Source organism: Mauremys mutica, chromosome 20, assembly GCF_020497125.1.
Source record: "Mauremys mutica isolate MM-2020 ecotype Southern chromosome 20, ASM2049712v1, whole genome shotgun sequence".
NCBI classification, from domain to species: Eukaryota; Metazoa; Chordata; order Testudines; family Geoemydidae; genus Mauremys; species Mauremys mutica.
In genome coordinates, this window is record NC_059091.1 from 6,560,592 (window position 1) to 6,586,007 (window position 25,416).

The following is a 25,416-nucleotide window of genomic DNA, read 5'->3' on the forward strand; positions in this document are numbered from 1 at the left end:
TTCCCGCCAAAAATGGAAAAAACAGATTTTTTCCCCCTGTTTTTTGACAACCACAAATGTACAGTTTTGGCTGTCAGAAAACAAAAATTAAACAAATAAAAGTTGGAGGGTTTCAATGAAAGCCTGAAAGATTTTGATGAAAAATACGTTTTTCTCATGAAAAGATCTATCTCATCTGAAAAATTTCCAGTGAAAATTTTGCAACCAATTCTGCCAAACGGTCATTTATTAGTGATTCTTTGCATACTCACCGAGCTCTCATTAAGCCCCATCATGTAGAAGTCAAGGCTCCCCCCACCCACCATCATTTTGGAGATTAGGAAAAAGTCTTTCACTAGGAGGGCGGTGAAGCACTGGAATGGGTTCCCTAGGGAGGTGGTGGAATCTCCTTCCTTAGAGGATTTTAAGGTCAGGCTTGACAAAGCCCTGGCTGGGATGATTTAGTTGGGGATTGGTCCTGCTTTGAGCAGGGGGTTGGACTAGATACCTCCTGAGGTCCCTTCCAACCCTGATATTCTGATTTGATGATTAGCAAAGCTTTGGTGGAGCTACGCTGATTTACACCTGTTGAAAATCTGGCCCAGAGGTTCCATTGCACCGGAGAGGGACCAGAGAGAGAAATAACTCTGAGGACCAAACAAGAAGTTCTTAACGGAAGGAAAGCCTGGCGCTGCCTTGTCAGTCATTGCTGTAGGGCGTTTACGGCTTTGTCTGTTGCTTTAATGTGACCGTATTCTTTAAGCACTTAAGGAATGCCTGACCTTCTGCAAGGCTGCGCTTCCTTTATTCTCCACACCCAGTCCCATGGCCTTCTAGCTAAATTGGAAGGACTCAAGCAGTTGCCTTTTTCCAGAAACCGAGGGCCCCGTGTGATATGCCTGAACCCAGCTCTGCTTTGAAGGAAAAAGGCTAGTGGCTACTGGATAGTTGACTTGGGGCCCTGAGGTCTAGTCTTGGTTCTGCAGCTGATTCAGGGAACGTTGTAGACAGCTGCTATCCACAGGGCCCTGGGCTGGAACCTGGTGTAGAGGCCTGGGTTCCCCCCATCCCCCCAACTCCTGCTCGGACACAGGAGGAGTTGACCTGGTCTGTGAGAAACATCAGAAGGGAAGGTCTAAATTGGAAAGGGATCTGGCCTGTTCCCGGCCCACTAGGTGGGACACAGAGACTGCGGGGATTGTACTCAGTTTCCCCCATGCTGGCCAGTGATGACGTGAGCTGAGTGGACGGCAGGTTTGAGCCACAAGCACAAGTGGCCAGCTGAGGGCTGCCGTGAGCCTCTGAGGTGAGCAAATCCGCCAATAAGCGCAGGACCCACCAAGGCAGAGGAGGAACTTTGTCTCACACCTCTTAGAGGTCTCTGTTGTACCTGATACGTCTCTGGGGCGAAGACAGGAATAGACACTTGCCACAATAGCCCAGAATTTGGGTGGCTCTTCTAAGGTTGCATGCGGGCTCCCCATTAGCCTGGATAGGCATATGCCTTCCCCAGTGCAGGCCACACGCACGGCCTAGGGCATGGGGATGCATGAGTTTCTTGCTCCTGAGAGAGTGGGGGGCATGACCATTGCTTGCTTGCTGTTGAATAACCCCGACCATCGCTTCTGAGGAAAGAGAATTATTTCTCTTAGTGCCTGATTCAGAGCCCTCTGAAGCCAAGGGAGACACACCTTGAACATGTCGCTTGGCCAGCCACTGACATGAGCCATCTAGGTGCATTTGAAGTTTATAAACCCCAGGGAGGGGAGAAAAGGGACATTGAAACTTAATAGGAGAAAACCAATTGCTAGTCATTTGTACAGAGTCCTAAGGAGACTGGGCTGTACAGCTGCCCAGGGAGAGAAAGCCCCTGCCCAGAGGAGCAGACAAAGAGTGAGAGAGGAAATGGTGGGACAAAGAGAAGTGACTTCCCCAAATAGGTCACTGGCAGAACCATGAATTGGCTTCCAGTCCACTAGGCCGCACTGCCTCATACACATTAGAGCAGTGGTCCCCAAACTTTTCACAGTCACACCCCCCTTACCCTTGTCGTCCCCCCGCCCCAGCCTGGGAGGGGAGGGGGCTGAAGCTAGGGCTGGGAGTGGAGCTGCAGCTGGGGGCCAGGGCTGGGGGTGGGACTGGGGCCAGGAGCGGTGCTGTGGCTGGGGACTGAGGCTGGGCCGACAGCTGAGTGTGGAAGCATGACCGGGTATGGAGCTGCGGCCGGGAACCGGGGCCATGGCTGGGAGTGGGGCCTGAGTAGAGCTGGGGGTGGGGCTGGGTGGCGCTCCCTTCCCAGCCCCTATGGCGGCTGTCCCAGCCCTGCCACACTCCCCATAGTGGGGCGCACCCCACAGTTTGGAAACCACTGCATTAGAGAGAGATCTATGTGCTTAATATCTATAGACTCTAGAATACGTGACTGAAGTACCATCACTGGAATCGTCCTTTCAGAATGGTGGAGGTAGAGACTGGATTCTCTAGGGGAAAAGGGGTTGGGGGAGGGTCTCTGTGGATTTCACTGGGAGCTACTGGGTGCTGAGCACTTCTGATAATGTACTGTGTGTGTGTGTGTGCTTATATGCAAAACCTGATTCTCTTCCAACGTCTGATTGCAAACTGAGGGATTTAATTTAAATGCAGCAGTGCTGTTACTTTCCTCAATCTCACACCTGCTCAGACCAAGATCTAAATTCATCTAGCCAAAGAATTCCATTGCAAGACCCCACAGCTCCAAACCGCTGTGGGAAAATGCATGCGCCTTGGATCTTTGCCGGGACGACAAAAGGAATGCATTTCCCCCTGTTCCTTCTGGCCGTGGGTCTGCTCCGATCCCACGCACACCTCTGGAGTTGACAGGAGCTGCACTCTCGTTGGGTGCACGGGGTATTCCTCGCGAAAGAGGAATAACAATGCGGGAGGGTGGCTCAATGCTTTGTTCTCCCGTTCCTTTCTTGTCCTCTTTTGGGCTCAGGGTAAATCCCCTCTTGAAGGCAATGGATCAGGAATGCATGGCCCAGGTGCACGGAGCTTAGCCGCTCCAGAATGTAACACTCCGGAGAAACCACCTGTCCATCAGAAGCACAAAGGCAGGCAGAGGTGTTGAGGATCATTGTATCTGACAAAGGGCTCCAGGTGCAGGGCTGCCAAATCTTTTAACCCCACCCTGAGGGTTAAGGAGAAAGGCGTTTGCAAGCTGGAGCCTGCCTGGTTTTGGGAAACCTTCTCCTGCAGTTCAGTGGTCTCTGAGCCAGGATGGGATCGGAGAGGTTACTTGCTTTTGGCTCATATTCTATGCAAGATGTCAGCATCATCGTGGGAGATGCCAAAGGGACGTAGCTTCCTTGCAGAGCAAGCTCTGCCCACATTGATCTCTAGCTAGGTCCTTCAGACAGTCCATCTGGATGTTCAGTCTATGTCCGTCCTAGGTGGTCATGTCGCACCATTGAAGATTTTGGCGCCCAGGTGATGACCGGTCATGTGGTGTCATTCCTTGATAAACGTGCTTTGTAATGAGTTGGTCTTCCATGCTAATAATATGGCTGCACCATGAAACCAAACACGGGTTGATGGAGAGGACTGGTGGATTTGGCTACCAATATCCTCATTGCTGATCTCATCCGGCCACTTAACGGCCCATAGTTTTTCTGCACCGCTGAGGTGAAAATGACCAATGAAACCTTGCAAAAAAAAATCTATATACGAGGGGTGGGAGCAATGGAAGGATTCTGGGGAAACGGTCGCAGAGAGCCGAAGGATAGGTCTACGCTGCAATCACGGGGGCGATTTGCGGCTCATCTAGACATACTTAAGCCAGCTTCAATGTAGCGAGTTTAAGTCCCAAAGCAGTGACGTTATGGTACCATGGGCCGTACCAGCCTGCCAGGAACCCTGGGTAATAGTTTGACCGCCTGGCCCATCCTGCTACACTATGGGGCCCATTTGAACTTGCGGCTTTCTCGTCAATAAGCCTTTGGTTTATTTTCACCCCAAGCAGGTCTCTGTTGTGCGAATGGCGTGCGCCAAAGAGAGCTGATAACTGGGGGGCTGGTTTCACACCTTCAGGGCTGACAAACCAGAGGGGAACGGTCCAAATGTCTGGTACTTAACAACTCAGGGTGGACGGATTTGGGGGGACTTGGCACTGGAAGAGCTGTTGCGGTCACCCTGCCCGGAGTAACGAGGCTGGTGGAAGCCAGGGTGAGACCTTGTGCTTGTGATCAGGCTACTGACGTCAGGGAATTGAGGCACAGCTGTCCAGTGCAAAGGCCTCCTAGGTTACAGGGCAGGCGGTGACAGGACCCCGTACTGCTCCCCAAAACATCAAAGAGCTGCAGTCACACCCCTCGACTGCAGTATGGACATACCCTAAGGGTGTGATTTGCAATGCTGCCTAGGAGATTTAGGCACCTGATTGACAGCGCTTTGAAAATCCAACCCTTAGGGCAAGCCCAAAAGTCTACACTGCAGTGAAACAGCCCCGCAGCCTGAGCGCCGCGAGCCCAAGTCAGCTGGCCCGGGCCAGCGGCGGGTGCCTCACTGCAGTGTAGACATACCCTAGTGTTTTGCTCAGGGTCACACCAGGAGCCAGGCTTTGAACTAGGTTTGTGGTGCCCTGTCCAGTGCTTTAGCCGTAAGACCACCCACTCTTCCGCCTGTGCAACGCAGGCAGCAAAGCAACACTTTGCAAGTTATATCTGCCGGTCTGGATCCTTTCCGCAGCCTTGTGTGAACCCCTCCCCCCGGTTCTCACAGAGGCTGTTTTCTTCTCGCCCACTGTAAAATGAGGCCACTGGCCATTGCTAAAGCCTGCCCAGTCCAGCCGGAGCCAGGCTAGCTCGGCCTGCAGGCGTGAGAGATTGAGGCTGACGGTGAAGGGGAGCACTGCAAATCCATTAAGAAACCAGCCTCTCCCAGCAACCCTCTGCTGCTGCAAGTCCCTGTCCCAGAGATCCAAGAGGATCTGGGTACGTCCTAATGACAGGCTGGAGGGGGCTAAAAATAGCAAACAAAACCGCGCAGCCTGGTGCGTTCTCAAAGGCTGCTCCGCCGAGCTGAGAGCCACGGCTATTCTCGGCTTGGGTGGACCTCGGAGCTCTGGGCTGGGAGCACATGTGGCCCTGTGAAAGCTAATGAAACAGCTTCGCTGGTTTATTGATAGGGCTGTTTTAGCAACACTGAGCAAACATGGGCAGTGCGCGCCGGCATTTTTAATGACAGATCCTCCCAGGTTATTTTTGGCAGACATTCCCGGCAGCAACAACATAGGTTTTGTTTTTTTTCTGGACTTTTAGGGATGCAGTATCCTGCCTTGGAGGCTCCTAGCGTAGCTGAGATGCTTTGGGCAAAGTCACACACTCCTGTCTCCACTGCAATACCCGAGAAGCGAGCTGAGAGAAATGCGTCAGAAGGATCGTAGAAACTGCCAGACTGGATCGGAACCATGGTCCATCTAGCCCCGTATCCTGCCTCCAACAGAGGCTTCTGAGAAAAGAGCAAGAAACCCCTCGGAAAGCAGATGTGGGGTGATAGCCTCCACATTATTATTATTGGGAAGGCAGCATGTCCTAGTAGCGAGAGTACTGGCCTGGGATCCAGCAGACCTGCATTCTATTCCTGGTTCTGCAGCTGGGTGACCTTGTGCAAGTCACTTTGCCGTTCTGTGCCTCAGTTTCCCCATCTGCAAAATGGGGCTAATGATACTGACCTGCTTTGAGATCTACTGATGAAAAAAACTAGACACTATTACTTCTTTCACGGTAGTGCATATTCATGGACCATTGTGCTAAGCACTGTTCAAACAGACCAGAAAGACCTGCCCCAAAGAACCTACATAAAGGTCTTGTCCTCACCTTAAATACAGCACTGCTGAGTCTTCTCGTATGATATTCCAGTCCTCTTCTGTACTGGCAATATCTCCCAACTTTCTGTCATCTGTACATTTTATTAGCACACTCAGACTGTGTGTGCCAAGGTCACTAATAAACATGTTAAATGAGATGGGACCCAAGACCAATCCCCGAGGAACTCCATTAGTAACGTCCCTCTTGTCTGACAGTTCACCTTTCAGTATGACCCATTGTGGTCTCCCCTTTAACCAGTTCCTTATTTCGTGCTACTATGAGGAGTGTGCAGTTTAAAGCCCCAGCTGCTGGATGCATGGGATTAGATGAGACTCTCGGCTTTCTTTTTTTTTTTTTAATTAGCATGTTTCTAGCCCTCATGGTTGCAGGCTTGCAAACATGAAGTGAGAGCCTCCTAAAGGTTGAGAAACCAACCGATGAATAAAAATAATGCAATTTAAAAAAAGAGAGAGAGAGAGAAATCTCATGATTTATAAGCTAGCTTCGTGATTTTGGAGGGTCCAACCATGATTTTTTAAACACTTCAGTTTGGCAAACACAGCTAATAGCGTACATTTTAAGCCCTGAAGCAGTTCATTAGCATGAACTATTAAAATGCTGGGTCTTCCTGTGAGCGCTGTAAATGTTCAGTCCCTCTGGGAACCCAGCCTGAGTGACAGCCCGTGGCAATGAGTTCTGCAGTCTAATTATGTATTGTATCTAAAAGTATTTCACTGGCACATAGGACTGGAAGGGATGTTGAGTACAGTCCGCTGCTATTGCAGGAAACTCCATCATTTTATCATTCATAAACTTACCTAGTTTTCCTTTGATCGGTGTTAAATCTGCCACCTTTCAGTTTCATTGAATATCCCCTGGAACTTTGATTATAAGGCACAGAGCACTGATATATCGTTTCACGGCAAGTGACCCTGTCTCCAGCAGCTCTGCATTAGGAAAAAGTAGCCTTGATTTATTTTTAACTCGTCTCTGGTTATCCAGCTTCTCAGCAGTAATTGTGATAAACCTACGCTGAGAATATTGATTTCAGAGGGTGCAATTCTACCCTGTGAAGACAGGAGGCACCACTAGATTTATGCACCACCTAATTTAAAACCTCCTTAAGCAATGATCCCAATAGGCATTGATTAGATCAGGCCCAAGACACGGCACAAGCTACAAAAGACAAATGCATCAAAACACGTCAAAGCTCTTCAGGGCGGGAACTGTCTCTTTACCATGCCCAGCACAATGGGGGGTCCTTTAGACAACACTGTCAGAGAAATACTGTAATAATGATCACGTGGATGTAGTGAGATTGCCTGTGCAAGAGGAGTCTGGAAGGGTGGTTGATCACTATGAGCTGCTTTGATACCTTGGAACATCACTGAGCAGGGAGCAAGAACTATGCTGTGATTCTTGCCAGGGCAAACCCTATTCTGCAGCCATTGATCTTGGAAACATACCGCTCTCCCCCACTCCTATTTATGAGCCTGTTCTCTCCATTCAGGGGCTGATGCGGCTGTTGTCCTGTGCAAAGATTTCTAGAGTGTCTTGACTGAGGGAAAGGAAGCTGTGACATTTTTAAGCAGCTTAATGGGCTTTGTCGTTATGCCAGGGATGCTCATAATAGTGGAGTTTTTGCATCCATCTAGCATTGCTTTGACAAGTCCCCATTTTCACAGCACCCAAAATAACATCTGGCCACCTTCGAAGATTGACCTGTGCTCCTTTATTGTGAAATAATTCAGCTCTAAATTCCTTCAATCTACCAGTTATTGCTGGGGGGGGACAGACCCCCAAAGCAATGCAGAGATAGAGATGATGGAAACTCTCTCAAGGTATTAAAATAAAGGGCTTAGTTAAGAACAACTTTAGAAAAGCAGCTCATTGTCCACGTTGATTCTGGAGCTACTGTTAACTCCAAGCTAACAATTCGAAGCCTCCGTGTTGGAAGCTAACGAAAATCCAAGTTGCATGTGACTGATCTTTTCAGTTATTGGGTTTTGGGGATGGCACTGGTGTCAGGCACTAGATGAGTCCAGCAACCTCCCTTTTATATGACTGAGCCCCCAATCCTTTTCCTAACTATGTGCAAAAAATGGTTATGGTCATTTTTGGAGGGTCTGGGAATCCCCCAGGTTAATCTGCCCCATCAACTCCCCCTCAGGCCCTCAAATGGCATAGCAATTTTCAAGCCAGTCTGATGATGCATTTGGATTTGCGAGCTCTTTGGGAATTCAGATTTCAGCATAAATTGTTTTAACCTTAACTGTGGTGCAGCAAGAGAGCATCCAGGAGAAATAGCTCCTTGAATGATCTGCCAGGGCCACCTGAGTAAAAAAGTGGTCTCTAGCCCTTTTACTTTCCCTGTAAAGCACAAATGCACAATTGCTGATCTTTTCACGGCCTAATCTATTTTCCAGAGGTAAGCAATCCTATAGTTATTTCCATTCCACACACAAAAGATGCCTAGAAAAAAGACAGATGACAACAGTCATGTTGCATAGCTTAAAGGGGAACACCCAGCTCATTCTGATTAACCAAGAGGAACTGTTCTAGGAAAAATGAGGAGTCCTTGTGGCACCTTAGAGACTAACAAATGTCTCCCCAAATAAATGTGTCAGTCTCTAAGGTGCCACAAGGACTCCTCGTTGTTTTTGCTGGTACAGGCTAACCCGGCTACCACTCTGAAAGCTGTTCTAGGAAAATCTTTGTATAAAGGGAGGGCCACAGCCTTTGACATTAACTGGCGTTCAGAGGTGAGTCTTGGTGATGTGCAGCCTGCAGGATTTCAAAGTCATTGCTGTGCGTGTGGGTAGCTTACCTAGCTGCTGTCCTGTAAACACTGGACCTCATTCAACCAGGGCTGCCTTTCAGCACAGCTGAACGCACACTATTTGTCGGCGGAAGTTTTGTGGACCTATGCAAACGATATGCAAATCAGAGCAGCGGATAATCTGCATAAAATGCCACCAATGGAGAGGGGCAAAGCTTGGCCGCTGTGCTATGGTGCCGGTTCCCCTTTTAGCTGCCAGGACCCCTGGTAAGAGGAATCCCAGGAGCTGAGTGACTGGGCTCGGTGGCTTTGCCCGAAGCACTCTCAGAGCCTGGGGCGCCTTTTAAAGGTGGCCTGGCTGGAGGGCTCGTGCGCCAAGCTCCACCCACCATGGGAGCCTTCGCCAATGGGCGCTCTGAGCCTCAGCTTGCTATTGGCTGGGGGGAGCGGTGCATCTCCCCCCCCCCCGCCCACCCCCAAGTGGCCGCGTGCGCCCAGCTCTGTCCCTGCAGCAGCCTGGAGACTTCCCGGGACACCCACGCGCGCACGTACAGCGCGGGGCCGGGGGACGCGGCCTGTGCGCACGTGGCAGAGGCGCTGCAGCAGCAGGGGCGGCGGGGCGGGGGGCAAGGGCTTGTGCCGGAGGCTCGGCCTCTCGTTGCACCTCAGGGAGGGGCTTGGGGGGGGAAGCCCCCGCCCATCTGGTGAGGCAGGTGCTTCACGGGGAGCCTGGGAGCGAGCCGAGAAGCACGTGCTTCAGTCGGCTGCTGAATCGGGGCCTGGGTGCAGCTGACTGGCGGCCAGGAAGAGCCCAGCACGTCTCTGTCCCTCAGCCCCAAGGGCCTGCAAAGCGGGGAAACCCCCCCCCCCGGTTGTGCTAGGGGTTGCAAATCAGAGGGATTCCCTCCCCCGCAGCGGTACTCGTATTTGCAAAGCACAGCGCGCAACCCCATCCCTCTCCAGCGCTGCTAAGGGTTGCAAAAGCCCTCGCACTCCCCCTGGATTAAAGCTTTGGGATCCGCGCCATCCGATCAAGGGAACGGAGCAGGCAGGGGATGTGGAGCAAGGGGAAAGGCGCCCCCCCCCTCACCCATCCCTTTCCATAGACTCCCCCGCCCTCCATCCTCCTGCAGGACCACGGCCCCTGCGGCTGTCCCAGCCCTGGATGCTCAGCTCCCCCGAGGGCTGGAGAGGGAGATGCCCGGACCTGAACCGGGGGCATGCGGGGATCTTCTTTCCTCGCACCCCCCCTCCCCTTTCCCCAGCCGATGGGACCAGCGTTTACTAGGCTGGGGACAAGTAGGGGGCAGGATTCCCAAACCCTGCAGCTTGGGTGTCTTAGCTTTGGGGGGCGGAGAAGGGGATTCCTGGAGCCTGATGCCAGGGATTTCGGGTTAATCCCCTTTCCTTATTTCACCGCCTCCGTTTGCAAATCCTCTCCAGAAACCTGCGGAGTACCGGGCAGGGGAGTGGGGGAGCAGGTGCGCCGGGGAGGGCAGAAGGTCCGGGAGCCGGGCTCGAAGGGGAGAGCAGAGGGAGCCGGAGTCTGGGCTGGGACATAGCGGGACGAAAAGGCCTGGCTGTGAACTCAGTCGCAGCGGTGTCACTCCGGAGCCTCTGCCCTGGAACGAACGGAGTGACACCGGATTGACTGGCAGCGGGGCGGAGGGGCTGGAGAGCGGAACATTCCCTCGGAAGGATGCACCGCACCCCGGTGCAGCTGCCGGAGCCGGGAGGGAGGCCAAAGACCCCTCCGAGCTCCAGCCGCGCCCCCGTGGCTCCGCATCCTCCGCTGCACCGCACGGGCCCGGGAAACCTCGGCGGAAACTTCCCCAAACTTCTCCTCCCCGGAGCTGAGCTTTTCCTGGGCACCCCGCTGCCTCCCCCGCGCCTTTCCCGGGGAGCGCGACGCGCCTTTGGGGAGCCTGGGAAAACTTCATCCGCGGCGCGGCGCTTTGGAGAGGGACAGGAGCCGCTTCCCTGCCCCATCCCTGCGTGCGTCTGGAGAGACACAGCGCTGCCCGCCGCGCCTCCTCGGGGAGGAGGTGGGGTAGGTAGGACCCTCCCCTCCCTTCCCTTTCCCTCCCTAACTTCGTGCCCCTTTTGGCTCCAGGGCTGCACTGAAGCGCTGGCAGGAGGAGGGGTCTCCAGCCCTGGGGACGGGGCTCAGGGCTCAGGTTACAGCGCAGCTGGGGGGCAGGGGGAGGACAGATCTGGGCATATACACCGGCTTCTGGAAGGCAGAGGGGCCATCCTTAGCCCAGAGCAGACGGCGCCCAGATTCTGCTGGGGCCTAGGTACCTTGGATTCTCCTGCTGGTTCCAAAAAAATAAGGGGGAATCGGCTGCATGAAGGCTCGGTAGTCACTGGGGAAACCAACCTCCTCCCTCTTCTCTCCTCCACACACAAAGGTCCTGCATGTCTAACATTTAGACATGTTCAGCTTTGTGGCTTCAAGGACTGTAGTGCTGCTCGCAGCCACCCTGCTCCTTTTACTAGCCATTGTCAGATGTCAGGATGGGGATATCCGTAAGTTGCACCTTTTTCTTCTTTAAAATTGATCCTGAAAGGGGGAAAGAGGGGGGGGGGGATTCGACACAAACGCTATGGAAGACAGAGCGACACACAGAGAGAAATCGCTGCTCCTGGAAGGGAAAGATGGGATGGTAGGAGCAAGTGTTGCACTTCTGGGAGAAGTGGCTTGAAAAAAATAAGTACCTTAAGATCTGGAAAAGTGGCCTCCCGGCCTCCCTGTATGATCCCGAGCTTAGTGGTTCCCATTGCTCCTCTTTAGATCTGCCTTTCCTCCCACTTTGTACCGTCTCTGGATGCTGGATGAGGCTCACTGCTGAGCAATGACAAAATACTGATTGGTGAAGAAGCTTGTTCCTATTTGTCGTAGTGCTTGGTTGCTTTGGAAGAGCCTTGCAGTCGGGAATCCCCTCCCTGTGTATTATTTCGCCTCCCACCCACCCCCCCTCCTTGAGTTGATTTTCACCCTGGAAAAGGGCTTTCAGAGGCAAATATAACCCGGTCGGATCAGAACCCACCCAAGGGAGAACAAAATACCTCTCCGCCTCCTGCAGCGGTGAAAGAGTTAATGCAACAAAGCTGAGTGGGCTGGGGGGGTTCACCGGGGGAGCCAGACAAAGAGGACATTCCGAGACAGACAAGCCAGAGGCTGAGACTTACAAAGAAAGACCTTTGTACAGGCTTTAACTTTCCTCCCCCGACCAACCCACTTCTCAGTTGGGGCTGGGAGTAAGGTGCAGAAGAAGTTGATCGCTAACAGACTTTTTCTTTAAGGATCAGAAAGGAAATCCCCCCCCTAGAGGAGGCCACCTGGAGGATGAGAGGCATTCCAGACACACTAGACAGATTGTCCAACTTCTCCTTCACCCTCCAACCCCCTCCCCCAAATCTGAACCCAAAGAGGAAAGCAAGGGGACACGTGGGGGAGCTCATTCCCACTCCCTGCCCCCCAACATTTTACCATTTAAAAAAAAAAGATCATCTTGTGCAGTAGCTGCAGGATGTGACATTAAAGTCCAAGGCACAGCCAGCCCTTCCCCCTACCCCAGAAAAATTTCTGGTCTGGCATATTATTCAGCCTGGAAGCTGGAAACTTTATTAGGTAGAAAGGATTTTTTTTTTCACTTGTTTGGGCAGGTTTCCTATTGCTTGAATTCCATCCCTGTCTCCATATGCTCCAGACTGTAAATCAATTGCAGGGGGAGAGAGAGTGCCTGAAAATGCCTCCTTGCGCGCCTGCTTCTGGGCCATGCTGTCTTCCCCACACCCAGCCTGAGATTCCAGCAAAAAGGAGCTGAAATTCCTCCCATTCAAGCGCACAGGAGTTGCTAGGCCGTATTCAGTTTGCTTAGTTCGTAACAAAAGAACTGGATTTGTAAGATTTCCCAGGGAGACACCTCCATCCGACCACATGCCAGGGATGCTGGAACAGTTTGTATAGTGGGGGTGCTGAGAGCCATTGAACCAAACTGTAAACCCTGGATAGGATGGAGACCACTTCAAGCCGGGGGGGGAGGGGGCGGCAGCACCCCTAGATCCAGCACCTGTGCCACATACACCCCAAGAGAACTCAGAAGTGGAAGGCTGCACTTTGGGAATCAGTCTGTCTGTAGCAACGGGTGATTCTGTTTCCTTTTCCTATTCCTGGTAGAACGATGCTGATCGGTTAATTAATTCTGCCCTACGTCTGCTGTAAAAGGATGAGCTCCCCGCAGGAATATTGATTGTGCACCAAAACTTGGCAGAGCGGTTCCTTTAAGCTGCCATCTCCCGCCTTGTCTGCCCTCATCCTTCATCATGGGCTTGGATTCCTCAGGTGTGCAGCACAAGGAACGGGCACAACCGAGCATGCCTTGTGCTTTAGTCTCCTCTAAAGCAAAAAATCGCACCCGGTGTCCCAGGAGAGGGACTTGTTTTCGGCTCAGATGGCTTTAGCTCTTTCGGGAGGCTCATCTGCAAAAGTTGTCTCCAGGTCATGGAGGGAACTCAATTCCCCATTGTGAGCAGTTTGTTTGCATAGGGGAGATTGGCAGCGATCGCTTCCAGATGGAGCTGAAATGCTGCCCTTATTTATTTAAACTGGTTCCTAACGGCGCAACGTGAATCGAGCTCTGTGTGCGCTCGAGAAAAGGCCCATTCATGAGAGGAAGGGTCCCCTGGGCTCCCCAAGGTGCCCCAGCTCCCTGCACAAAGACCCCCCCTGTCATCTCAACTGCTGCCATCCGGGCTTCAGACATTCACTTGGATGGGGCTGGGGGGGAGAGAAACAGATGTCAAAGAGGCACTTATATTTTTTATGGGGCTCCCCTTTCTATTGAGCTGTTATAATTGGGATAATATTATAATGAACTTTCCCAAGGGCAGTTGGATGCTTGTTCCTTTTGCATTTTTCGTGGCTCCCCCCCCCCAAGCGCCCCCCATGGCTGCAGCCATTCTCCCCCGCCGCCCTCCCGGGCTCCTTGGTCCATTCATAGGTTTCACTTTGATTCAGTTTGTTTTTCTTTTATGGCGGTTTGATTAGAAAAACAGCCTTTGCCTGGAGAGAGCGAGCCAGGGCTGTTGCTCTTTGTTCATCACAGGGTTCGGTCTGGAGTGTGCATTCCAGAAGCGGCCAGGGGGCATTTAAAGAACCTCCTTTGTTACTTCTCTCTCCACCTTTTCCCCGTTTATATTTTTTTTCTGGTGGGATGAGGTTAAACAAAGCGGACCCGTGTAACCCTGCCCCTTCTGGCAGCGCCAAGAGAGGGAATCCAGACTTGATTCTCCTGCCTATCTACGCTGGTGTCAATCCAGAGTAACTCTACCGGAGCCAATGGAATGACACCAGTGTAGAACTAGCGTGAAACCCAGTTCAGGCCTGGTGTGCTGGAAAAGCGCACAGGCCCCTGTAGAAAAGAGACACGGGGGGTTCGTGAAGGAGGCACAAGAGGGCTGAGCTGAGTGTGACCAAAGTGGACATGGCTTGTGGCTGCTACGAACTCTACCAGACTCATGGGCACAGCTGTGTCCTCAGTTTCGCTCAGCGAAAGTGATGGGAAATTAAGAAGGTGCCAGGTGGGAAGCCGTGAACCTTACAGCAGTGTCAACAGCAGAAGGGCCCTGGGCCTTCAGGACAGTTCTTCCTCTCAGTATCCTTGCGGAGGCCAAAGGGCTATCATCAGGCCTCTTTGTTTTGTCTGCTTCTGGAGTGGCCATGAGCTCCATGTACTAATCTGTGAGATGTCTAAGGAAGATGGGAGAGCCAGAACCATCCCACCTGGGAGCTGGCTTGGACCGTGAACGTGGGAGGTTATTTCTATGCCCTATTGCAATTGGTATGGGATTGCTGTAACTGATGCTGATGGTATGACCCTGTTTCTCTCTTTCTCCTTTTTGGTCTTCTCCCTTTTGCCTCCCCTCCCACTGCGTCTCGTTTCCCCTCTTCCCTTCCTTTCCCTTCGGCACAGAGGAGGCAGGCAGCTGTGTGCAGGATGGGCAGAGGTATAGTGATAAGGATGTGTGGAAACCCGAGCCCTGCCGGATCTGTGTCTGTGACACTGGGAATATCCTCTGCGACGAGATAATCTGCGAAGAAATGAGAGACTGTCCCAGCCCCGAGATCCCCTTCGGAGAATGCTGCCCTATCTGCCCAACTGACCAACCTGCTGTCAGCGGTCGTAATTTATTTATTTCCCTTCCATAAATAAATTACTTGAGATTATTGCAAAGATCGATAGCCCCCAATGGATGAGCACCCAGCAAAAGACGGGGACATCCATGCAACCTCGCTGGGAAAGGCCACTTCTCATGGACTCAGTTGGGTCTGTCTCTTTGCCTAGGCTGTAGAAGGTCTGAAATAACAGTTTGGTCAAATCACAGATGAGAAGAGAGATAATTAACATAATCAATTAGTCTAACAGCCCTGATTTTAAAGATATCGTAGTAATTACCAAGGCGGCAAGACAACACCAAATCTGTCTCTGCCCTGACGGTGAATCAAGTCTCTCTGCACCAGAGACACCTTATTTAAATCCACAGCCAGCAGATTTCTAAGCCATGAAGGCGGAAACTGGACTGTGCTAAGTACATAGTACATGGGATTTTTTTTTTTTGGTTTGGTTTCTTAGTATTTAACCACTACACTGGGGTCAGAAATTGCAGGGTCAGCTGAATAGGAATAGCCCCTAGAATAAAGGCTTTGGAAACCTTGCTGTGATATAAAAACATGCCTTCTGGTACTAGCAAAGATCAAAGCTCCTTTTCTTTTAATTTTAATACTACCTCCAAAATGACCATGAGCCCAAGTTAGGTAAGAACTCCCAAGTTCAAGGGGGTCATGGGTGGTCCTGAGAGTCAAAGGCGAGGCCAGGCCTCCAGGTAGGTCAGAGTCCTGTGCCTGGCTTTGTAAAAAAACTCACTGTGCAATGTTCAGTTTCCTTAGCTGCAAAATGGGGATGGGGAATAAAACTCTCCCAGCCTGGGGCATAATTCACTCTCATTGGGGAAGCGTTTTGAGATCCTCAGCTGAGCCCAGAAGCTATTTCAGTGCCACTGTTTCGAGGACCTTCTCTGGCCTAGTTCCATCAAAAGCAGAAGTCGCCTTTTTTAACCCTTTGCTGATACAGGCTACCTTTCCAATGCTCCCCTTGTGTTCCCTTCTTTAATTAGGAAATGCCTCTGAGCCTGCAAGTGTCAGCGAAGGGTTGAGAGCAAATGTTAACATTTCCCCCTGAAAGGCCATCGTGTTGATTGGGACCTGTGCTGAACGTAGCTTTTAACGTCTGCCTTTTTTGGTCTTTTCCTTGTTTTTGGTGGGGTTTTTTTTTAACCTACTTTTTTGTCTGAGTGCATTATTCTTTGGCTGCTTCATAACCATGCCCCGGTCATTTCTGGGAGGGCAAAGTGATTAGCCCACCATAGATCTGAAATTTTCGCCACCTGCCGTTAGCCATTTGGAAGCCTATTATCCCACGATGCTTTGCATGAAGCCTTGCCTGTCTGTGTGAAATGCTGGCCAATTTACCACCCCTCCAGCAGAGCAGTGACAGCAATACTCAGGCAGTTGGATGTAGAGGAGCAACTGATGTTACCCCCAGCCACATCCCTCCCTGGCGTCTTATCCAATGCCTTGTCGTGTACATCGTCGTGTGCTTAAATGATGGGTTTCCCCATGATGCTGACACTTTCTCTCTCTCATTTCAACAGGACAACCTGGCCCCAAGGTGAGATCATTATTAGTATTATTCATCCCGACCACTGGGACATTTTTCCTTCTTTGGCCTTTATTACAGTTCCATGGGTGTAGCGTTCCGGATTCTGGTCTCAGTTTACACTGTTGCCAATGAGGAGTGACTCCACTGGAGTCAGTGGCGTTACACCAGTGTAAGGCTGGTGGAAGTGAAACAGAATCAGACTCCGGATAGACACACAAGTTGTATCCTTTTAATTACACCAGCCTAGTTAAAGAGGTGCCACCTGGCAGGGTGGATGCAGTTATATGGTGCTTATACGGTATAGCTTATTCCCATATGGACAGGGAAAACTTCAGTGGGACAGTTACTCGTGCTTAAAGCACAGAGCGCGCTGACGTGCTCGGCTCAGTTCTGTGCAGGATTGGGCAGACACACAGGATGGGGATTATCTGCATTTCTGTGATGGGTCTAGCAATGGGCTAGGCAGGGGGTGGGATGTATAATCGCATACATCAATTGTGTGCAGAATTGTCAGTGTTCTAATTCCAGCTGCTTTGCATTGCAGGGACAAAAAGGGGAACCCGGTGATATTAAAGATGTAAGTTTGAATCTGAGTTGTCTGCATGTCCTCCATTCATTTCTTTCCCCTGGTGGCGTGTAGGGTGCGGTGAGAGAATCCTTGTGAGCTTCCTTCTCAGCTGAGTTTTCCTATGTTTCTCTCCCCCACCCAGGTCGTAGGACCAAGAGGACCACCTGGACCACAGGTGAGGAGCTTCCTTTCTCTATCACATTGTTTGAATGTTTGCGGGCAAAACATTGGAGACTATTGAACTCCTCTTGTCTCCCCTGTTTCAGGGACCTGCAGGGGAACAAGGACCACGGGGCGACCGTGGGGATAAAGGAGAAAAAGTGAGTTTAAGACTAAACAACCAACACAGAGCGAAAAACTAAACACAACAAACCAGGGGTTAAAATACTTCGAAAAGCATCAGTGTGACACATCCCCATCTTAATATTACTGCCGCTTCACACCTGACTAATAGTCTTTCAGATTAAACTGTAATCTCATCGGGGCAGAGAATTTGCCATCTGTGATGAGGATGATGTCTAGGGTACTCAGTCGCGGACCAGGACCCTATATATCTAAAGCACCATGGTTCCATTACGGTGCTATATTAACAATAACTAAGCTCCATGACAGTGGTATTCATTAATGTCATTAATGTGTAAAATGATTAATATATGCTGTGAGTTGCCTACGTTCAGATGAGTAAAGCACCACTCTGTATGAATAATAAGGATGCTCAGTCCTTAATGACTGGTAATCTGTCATTGATAATAAGTTATTAATAATAATTAATGATGTGTTGTTAACACACACTGTGGTCCATTGACATCCCGATGAATACGGCACCGCTCTGTATTCATAATGATACTTAATGCATGACAATAATGGAGCATATAAAATTAATAATTGATTACAAATAATCAAATGGTATGGAATTAATAATATACCGTGAGCCTTTTGCAGTCCAAGGACTCGTGTCACATCGGGGCACAGACTGTAATTAGCTTTTCCTGGGTGTCTGTCTGGAGTCACCTTTCTTCTTTGTTCCTCGTAGGGTGCTCCTGGCCCTCGGGGTAGAGATGGCGAACCTGGTACCCCTGGAAACCCCGGACCCCCAGGGCCCCCGGGTCCCCCAGGGCCCCCTGGGCTTGGCGGAGTGAGTATCCTCAGGGTTTTTTGTTTGTTTGTTCATTTGAACCTTCACAACCAGGACATGTGGCTGCACGGACTGATTGAAAGGGCCTTTTGAGTGTGTCCCGATACAGTATAATTCAGCTGGAGTCACTGACTCGATAGGTCTATTTATGTCATTTTAGGGCTCCTATGAAAAATTAAATAACATTTTCGATTATTCCGAATGCGAGACTTTTTTTCATCTAACTTGCTTCCTCCCCATTAGTTGTTATTTGTTTTGCAGCTACTGATCCCCCACCCCCGCTGTTAGACGCCGTGCAGACACCCAGTAATAAAGGCCTTTATTGCGCTAGCATTTCACTGGCTCGCAAGTCAATTTCACCACTGTCCCTGGTCAGTTTCACTCTAGGGTGCGCTTTGCACTAGCCCACAGCTGCAGCGAGTGGGAGCAAACATTGCATGGGAATATTTAAAGTTTCACTAATGTTCGTGGTCTGTTGCTTTCATGAGGTAGCCCAAGGCTACAAATACCACAAGGGGAATCTTTTAGTACTTCACTTCTGTTCCTGGTCAGTTTTATTCTGTGATTCCCATGTAGGGTGACCAGACAGCAAATGTGAAAAATCGGGACAGTGGGTGGGGGTAATAGGAACCTATATAAGAAAAAGACCCCATAATCGGGACTGTCCCTATAAAATCGGGACATCTGGTTGTCGAAGAAAAACTCAGTTGGCCTCCACATGGTCACCCTATTCCCATGCACTAGTCCAACCCTGCAGTGACTGATGTGTGTGGAGAAGTAGGGAGGGCAGGTAGATACCACATGGTGATAGCTTAAAAAAAAATCCAAGGAAACATTTCTGTTGGTCTTACCTTGTGCAAGACCAAGCTTATTGTTTGGTGCAAATTTAACTCAATGCTTGAAAGGCGCATTTTAATTACCCCAAATGCTGTGCTCCTAGAAAACTAGGAGTTTTCTAATCTCCTAGTCTTTCAGATGAACGAATCACTCTAGATTTGTGAGGAACTGTTGGGCAGTTTCTTTAAAAAAATAAATAACACCGAATGAGTTCTGGTTTTGGAAAGTGCCCTTCACAGTCTCTGGTAGAAGCAAAACAGGGTGGGAGGGCTAGCTCAGTGGTTTGAGCATTGGCCTGCTAGGATTGTGAGTTCAATCCTTGAGGGGGCCACCTAGGGATCTGGGGCAAAAATCAGTACTTGGTCCTGCTAGTGAAGGCAGGGGGCTGGACTCAATGACTTTCCAGTTCTAGGAGATTGGTATATCTCCAATTATTTTTTACATACTCGGAGCAAATGACGGTACTGAAATCATTTGGACATTTTAAATGATTTTTTTCTTACTCTTCAAAGAAATGTCTCCCCTCGAAATATCACCAGATAGAAAGGCTGAGCCTGAAGTAATAACCCTGAGGAAATTTAAAATGAAATGTCGGAACATTTTGCATATTTACTGCAAATCGGTGTCTAGCAAATAACAGGTCTAAAAAGTCTCATTTTGATTTTTTCTGAGCTGTGGAAATGGTTGCTTATCAGCTACTGGGAACGTTTGGTTCGCTGGGTTATTGCTTTTCACGTTCCACTGGCTTGTCTGTTTTTCCTAATGGATCCAAATACTTTATCAATATTAATACTTCACCAAAAACTTTAGGATATCAGTAGTTGTGATCCCTTTGCAGCCCGCATGCCTATCTCATGGCTTGACTGACATGAAAAAGAATCCCACTCAAATGCGTCTGTGTTTTGGTGTTGTTTGCAGAACTTTGCTGCTCAGATGGCGGGAGGATTCGATGAGAAGGCTGGCGGCGCTCAGTTGGGCGTGATGCAGGGACCTATGGTAAGATAGCTCTCTGCTTCCTTTTAGCAACTGGGACACTATGCGACCTCTTTGTGGGAGGCCTGATATTTAGGGTTGAAGTTGACAGGAGCTGGGGGTTGCTCAGCAGCTTAGAAAAATCCGGTCATTAAAATACAGCTTGATATGATCTATGAGCCAGATCCTCAGCTGTAGGAATTTAGCACAGCTGTATCAAAGTCCATGCTGAATTCCACTCACCGAGATTCTGTCCGTTTCGTCCTAGCCGCAACACACTAAAAGTACTATAAAACGGTTGCATAACCAAGGATTTACTTAGCACCAAGATGACTTAATTGCTTCTGCTTCTGCTCTGCTCGCCAGGGCCTCCCAAGTCACACGCCAAATTGTTTAAATAGACCCTCCCGGGAAAGAAAGTTATAGAACGTTTTGTTTAGGGGTTGGTCTCTGTAACTTTTGGACCGTGGGCTGAGGAATGCATGACAGCAGCTACTGTTCTTCAAGATCCCACAAGATTTCCAGCAGGAAATTTCTGCTCTCCAGCCTTTCTTGGCAAGCAGTAAATGAAAAGCAGGGCTTAGTAAACATGGCTACGGTCCAGGAGAAAGCGTGCTGCCTTTTTTTTTCCCCCTTCCAAGTAGCTTCTAAAGGAAAAATAGTTCTCGGCGATATCTCCAGAGGGGCTGAAAACAAAAGGGACGATTTCAGAATAGTCTCTTGCCGAGGGGGAAAGTTCCTTGTTCTTTGTGGGCCATCAGCTGAAACCGCTCGCCCCCTTTCACTGCGGGGGGCTTAGAGATTTTCTTAACGACGGTGATTTTTGTTTCCCAATGTAGGGACCTATGGGACCGCGAGGTCCTCCAGGACCATCGGGATCTCCTGTAAGTACCTGCTCTTTCAGGAGTGATCTGTCTCGTTGGGGGTAAAATAACATAGTGAATATACAGAGCGCCATTGTTGAGATGGCTAATGAGGCTCCTTTGCTGTATGTTGCAGGGCCCTCAAGGATTTCAAGGCAACCCTGGAGAGCCTGGGGAACCTGGAACTTCTGTGAGTAACCAGCAGCTTCGCTTTTGGCCAAAGAAGCCGTGACACGGCACAAATTGACACCTCAGTTACCCAGGCAAACGGCCAACACCCCAGCTGCACCCACAAACGTCCTAGAAACGTCAGAGGATGGAGATGGATGGCAGGAGAGAGATCACTTGATCATTGCCTGTTAGGTTCACTCCCTCTGGGGCACCTGCCATTGGCCACTGTCGGTAGACAGATACTGGGCTAGATGGACCTTTGGTCTGACCCGGTACGGCCGTTCTTATGTTCTTATAAACGTGAGCCCCACATTTGAGCTGCCCTGAGGAATTCCAAAAAGCCTCTCCACCAAGAGACCCCGATGCCAACTTCTCTGAGCAGAAATCACCCTTCTCTGAGTCTCTGCTACGATATCACTGATAATCAAAGCTGGGGTGATCGACCGAGGAAGTGCTTAGATTAGAGACGTGGGCTGAGATGTTCAAAGGGACCTAAGAGATTTGGACGCACAGTTCCCAGTATAACTAATGGGGACTGGGCTTCTAATTCCTGGCGGTGGATTTGAAAAATCTCAAGCCTCGGCTTTAGGCACAGGAGGCTGATGAACAATGTGACGAATAGAAAGGAAACAGAATTAAAGGGACAGATTCTGACTCACACGAAGACTGTGTACGCTGCCCTGGCCATGTACGGTGCCAATAAAGTGGGTGCCCGTTTAGCTCACTCCTATTTTAAGGCTACTTTGGACTGCTCAGGTGACGTAAAGGGCCTTAGTGCCCATGAGAATCAGGCTCAGGGTGTGTATCTTAGGGGCGCAGAGCATGACAAGGACGTGCTGTAGGCTGGAGAAGCTGCGTGGTTGGTGGCAGTGATGGTGCGGGAGGGCGAGTTGTAAGTCCAGTTGTAAGTCGGTCGCTTTGCAGGGCAGGATGACAAAAGGACAAAGGGGCTCAGCTCCGATGGTGATGGAGAGACGGGGGCAAGGAGCTAGGAGCAGGGGAGCCCAGTCAATGTAATATACGTAGATGCTGGAATTAGGGATTTGATCCTGTGTCTGTCTCACATGGGTTTGGAGAGGCACAACTGACTGCAAGGCGTGGCTCACTGTGGCTCTGTGCTGGTATCACAGTAGCACCTGGGAGCCTAAATGGATGTTATCCTAAAACAGGGAGAGAAAAATAACTCCTCATGTTAAAGACAGGGAAACTGAGGCACTGGGTTGATTAAGTGGCTTTCTCAAGGCCACCCAGGGAGTCTGTAGCAGAGATGGGAATAGATACCCTCCTGCCTCCAGGATGGCTGAGTCCTGGCCCAGTGCTCTACTCACAGGGCCGGCTTTAGGAAGTGCGGAGCCCGATTTGAATACCCGGCGGCGGTCCGGGTCTTTGGCGGTGGGTCCTTCACTCGCTCCGGGTCTTCGGTGGCACTTTGACGGCGGGTCCTTCACTCGCTCCGGGTCTTCCGAAGGACCCGCCGCTGAAATGCTGCCGAAGACCCGGAGCGAGTGAAGGACCTGCCGCCGAAGTGCCGCTGGAGACCTGGACTGCCGCCAGGTGAGTAAAAATTAAAAAGTTAGGCACTTTTCTTTAGGGGGCGGGGCCCGATTCAGGGGAATCGGCCTAAAGCCGGCCCTGCTTACCCACGAGATTATCCTTCCCACCCATGCACCTATGACCAAGGGTAATTTATATAGTGGGGCACCACCGGGCTTGGTGTTAGATTCAGTCCGGTATAATCTCTGCATTAATGGTCTGGGAGGCAAACAGCCCATTAATGAGGCTGGGAGATGAGGCTACATTTGGGAGAGGTGCAAACAACAGTCAGGAATGGGAAAAATGTGTGAAGGGGCCCCAGGGAGCTGGAAAATAGCAACATACGATGCAGCGTGAACAAATGCTAATCCATTGGGCGGGGATGGGGTGGGAATGATCCAAACGACTATGTAAAGGATCATCTAATCCATTCCTCGCCCTCGCCTGTTTTGGGTCATTCTTTACGTGAATGGGTTTTTTCCAGTCCTGCCAAGCAGTGGGGCTTCGACTGCTTACCCTGGAAGCGTCCTATAGCAGATCTCACTATCAGGACATTTCCTCCCCTCCAGTGTTCCAACCGGAATTTTTCCTCTTGTTCAGTTTCATCCCATCCCTCCTTAGTCCTCGTCCAGCCAACTAAGGGGAGGGAGGAACCGACCACGTTAAAAGACACAGAGAGGCAAGATAGTCGGCCATTTGGACAGGCGTTTGCAATGCAAACAGGCCGTGCAGTTTGGAGCCGCATCTGCAGAGGCATCCCAGGGCAGGGAAATTAGAACGCTTCTCGAATGCTTCCGCACCGTGGTTCTTGACCTGGGGGTCACAGCCCACCCGGCCCTTGCTAAATGCAGGGAGTGGGTGGATCTATCCGTGGTACTTATCCAGCCCCCATCACGGTAGCTTCTGAGCTTCTGAGGTCGGGAAGTGGTGTCAATCCCATTTTACGGCTACGGAACTGAGAACTAAGGCTCAGATCCGCAAAGGTATTTAGTCACCAGACTCCCATTGATTTCCCACCTTTGAGGATTCTGGACTGAGTGACTTGCCCAGGGGCTCTATGCCAGGTCAAAGCGTTGAAACCAAACCATTCCTCGTTGTGGGGGTGGCTAGCTAGATCCCGGCTCAGCGTGTGTGTGTGTGGGGGGGGTATGGAAATAGAGGAGAACCAGTGCTCCAGTATGACCTTACCCAGTTGGGGGCTGAGAGTTATCGGCAAATTGGAGAGAGTTCAGAGAAGATCAGTTGGGTGTTGGGGGCGTTGGGTTAAGAGAAAAGATTCAAAGAGCTTTGCTGAGCAAGAGCCAAGAAGGAGAGGGAGATAAAAACAGCCCCCTGAGTATAGTGCTATTGTTCCTTCTGACTCAGACACTCCATAAGCGGGAGCAGGTGTCCTCCTCAGAGCAGCGAGCGCGGAGGTCAAATCCACAGCTAGTTTATATCGACGGATCTCCATGGATGCCAACTTTGAGTTCCCCCAGCCGAGGATCGGGCCCGTTTAGCTTGCTCCAGGGGGTTATCCCAAGGAGGAGCAATGCGAGGAAGTTAACGAGGGAGTTAGAATTCGGATGAATGTCAGGAGAAACTTCCTGACGGTGAGATGGGTCAGGCGGTGGCATCTTCTTCCAAGGGCAGGGGTGGGTCTTTGGAAGCTAGGTTATGTAAACCCCTAGCAAGTTGGCGCTAAGTGGGGTAATGCTATGGGGTAGAATCCAAAACTGGGATCAAGGAATATCCATTCCAAGAGGAGCTTGGCTTGAGGCAGGCAGTCTGAGCTGCCATTTGCAGTCTACAACTTTGCTCAAACAAAAGACATGGCAGTGTCTTTAATGGGGAGAACTTCGCTCATGTGTCCCATCAGGGCACCTCTGTACCCTGCTGTTGGTTCTGTGCTGGCGCACAGAGAAGAGCCCCCTCTGCTGGTTCACTGATCCTGCTTCCTGCAGAAGTCGTAGCTTTCCTGGAGATCTCCCCTCCCGGCCAACGCCGCTTAGTCTTTCAGAGCTGCCGAGCTCGCAGCTAGAGGTTTTACAGCTCTGTTTATTGCACACCGCCCAGGGAAGCAGAGGGCGTGTGGGAGGAGCCACTCGGCTGCTGTAGATTTCCAGAGAAAGTTTCCAGGTCGTGGCCGGGGCAGTGGGGAGAACAGGCCTAACTTGCTCCTGAGCTCAGTGGCCCAGTTCAGCAAAGCCCGACCCTGATATTCCCAGTGCGTGATGTCACCCTGCGGCAGTGTGATGTAAACATGACAGCACAACACCATCCCAGGCTGGCACAGAGCACAGGCCGCTTGGGAAAGTAGCCAATTTCTTCCCTTGCCAGCTTTCTCTGGCCACCTGAACCCGGGGATGGACTCCCAGAGCCCGGGCTCTTCTGAGATGGAGAATGATGTTGGAGTCAGCCATATGCATGCTCCCAGGGAGGCTGGTTTTAACTGGGCCCGAATGATTCGGCCTTTTTTGGAAGGGTTCATGAGCTTCCCCCATAACTCTTTGCCTAGCCCCAGTGCGGAATATTGGGGTCCCCATCCCACAGACCCAGGAAAAAGGCAGGTGACAATGCAAGGATTTGTAGTTCCCCTTTGCGATAATGTTGCCTTAGAAGCCCATTAGCCGAATTACCTCCTGCCCCATACTGTGATGACCCCAAGCCCCCAGACCCCCTTGATGACATAGATTGTTGTGACTCAATTAAAAAAAAGGTTCTGATTCTCTCGGAATGCCCTGCCGGCCTTGCACATGTCACACTCACTCTCTCTGTCCTTCTAGGGTCCAATGGGTCCCCGAGGGCCTCCCGGACCACCTGGAAAACCCGGCGATGACGTAAGTATTCTGTAGCCACTCGTTTCTTGCAGGGCAGCTGCTGCCAGCAACTGACATCAAAGCTGGCTGGAAGGCAAGCGGCCAGCATGCAAAACGGGATGCATCAGTGATCAGAGCAGAGGGGGTTTGCCCCCTGCTTCTTGCTAGGCTGTGCCTTGCACCAAGATCTCTCTGAAGGAAGCTAAGAGATTTT

The 25,416-nt window shown here is 50.8% G+C and overlaps 1 protein-coding gene across 1 annotated transcript in view; it reads left to right on the forward strand.

Annotated features, from left to right (window-relative positions):
- Window positions 1-10,868: 10,868 nt before the first annotated feature.
- The window catches only part of COL2A1 (collagen type II alpha 1 chain), a 64,700-nt gene continuing 50,152 nt past the window's right edge, over window positions 10,869-25,416 (forward strand). The window contains exons 1-11 of the mRNA XM_044995762.1: window positions 10,869-11,130; window positions 14,580-14,786; window positions 16,318-16,334; window positions 16,870-16,902; window positions 17,036-17,068; window positions 17,160-17,213; window positions 17,927-18,028; window positions 19,784-19,861; window positions 20,677-20,721; window positions 20,837-20,890; window positions 25,170-25,223. Of these exons, the coding sequence (XP_044851697.1) occupies window positions 11,037-11,130; window positions 14,580-14,786; window positions 16,318-16,334; window positions 16,870-16,902; window positions 17,036-17,068; window positions 17,160-17,213; window positions 17,927-18,028; window positions 19,784-19,861; window positions 20,677-20,721; window positions 20,837-20,890; window positions 25,170-25,223 (771 nt within the window). The 5' untranslated portion in view covers window positions 10,869-11,036. The remainder of the gene's footprint in view (window positions 11,131-14,579; window positions 14,787-16,317; window positions 16,335-16,869; window positions 16,903-17,035; window positions 17,069-17,159; window positions 17,214-17,926; window positions 18,029-19,783; window positions 19,862-20,676; window positions 20,722-20,836; window positions 20,891-25,169; window positions 25,224-25,416) is intronic.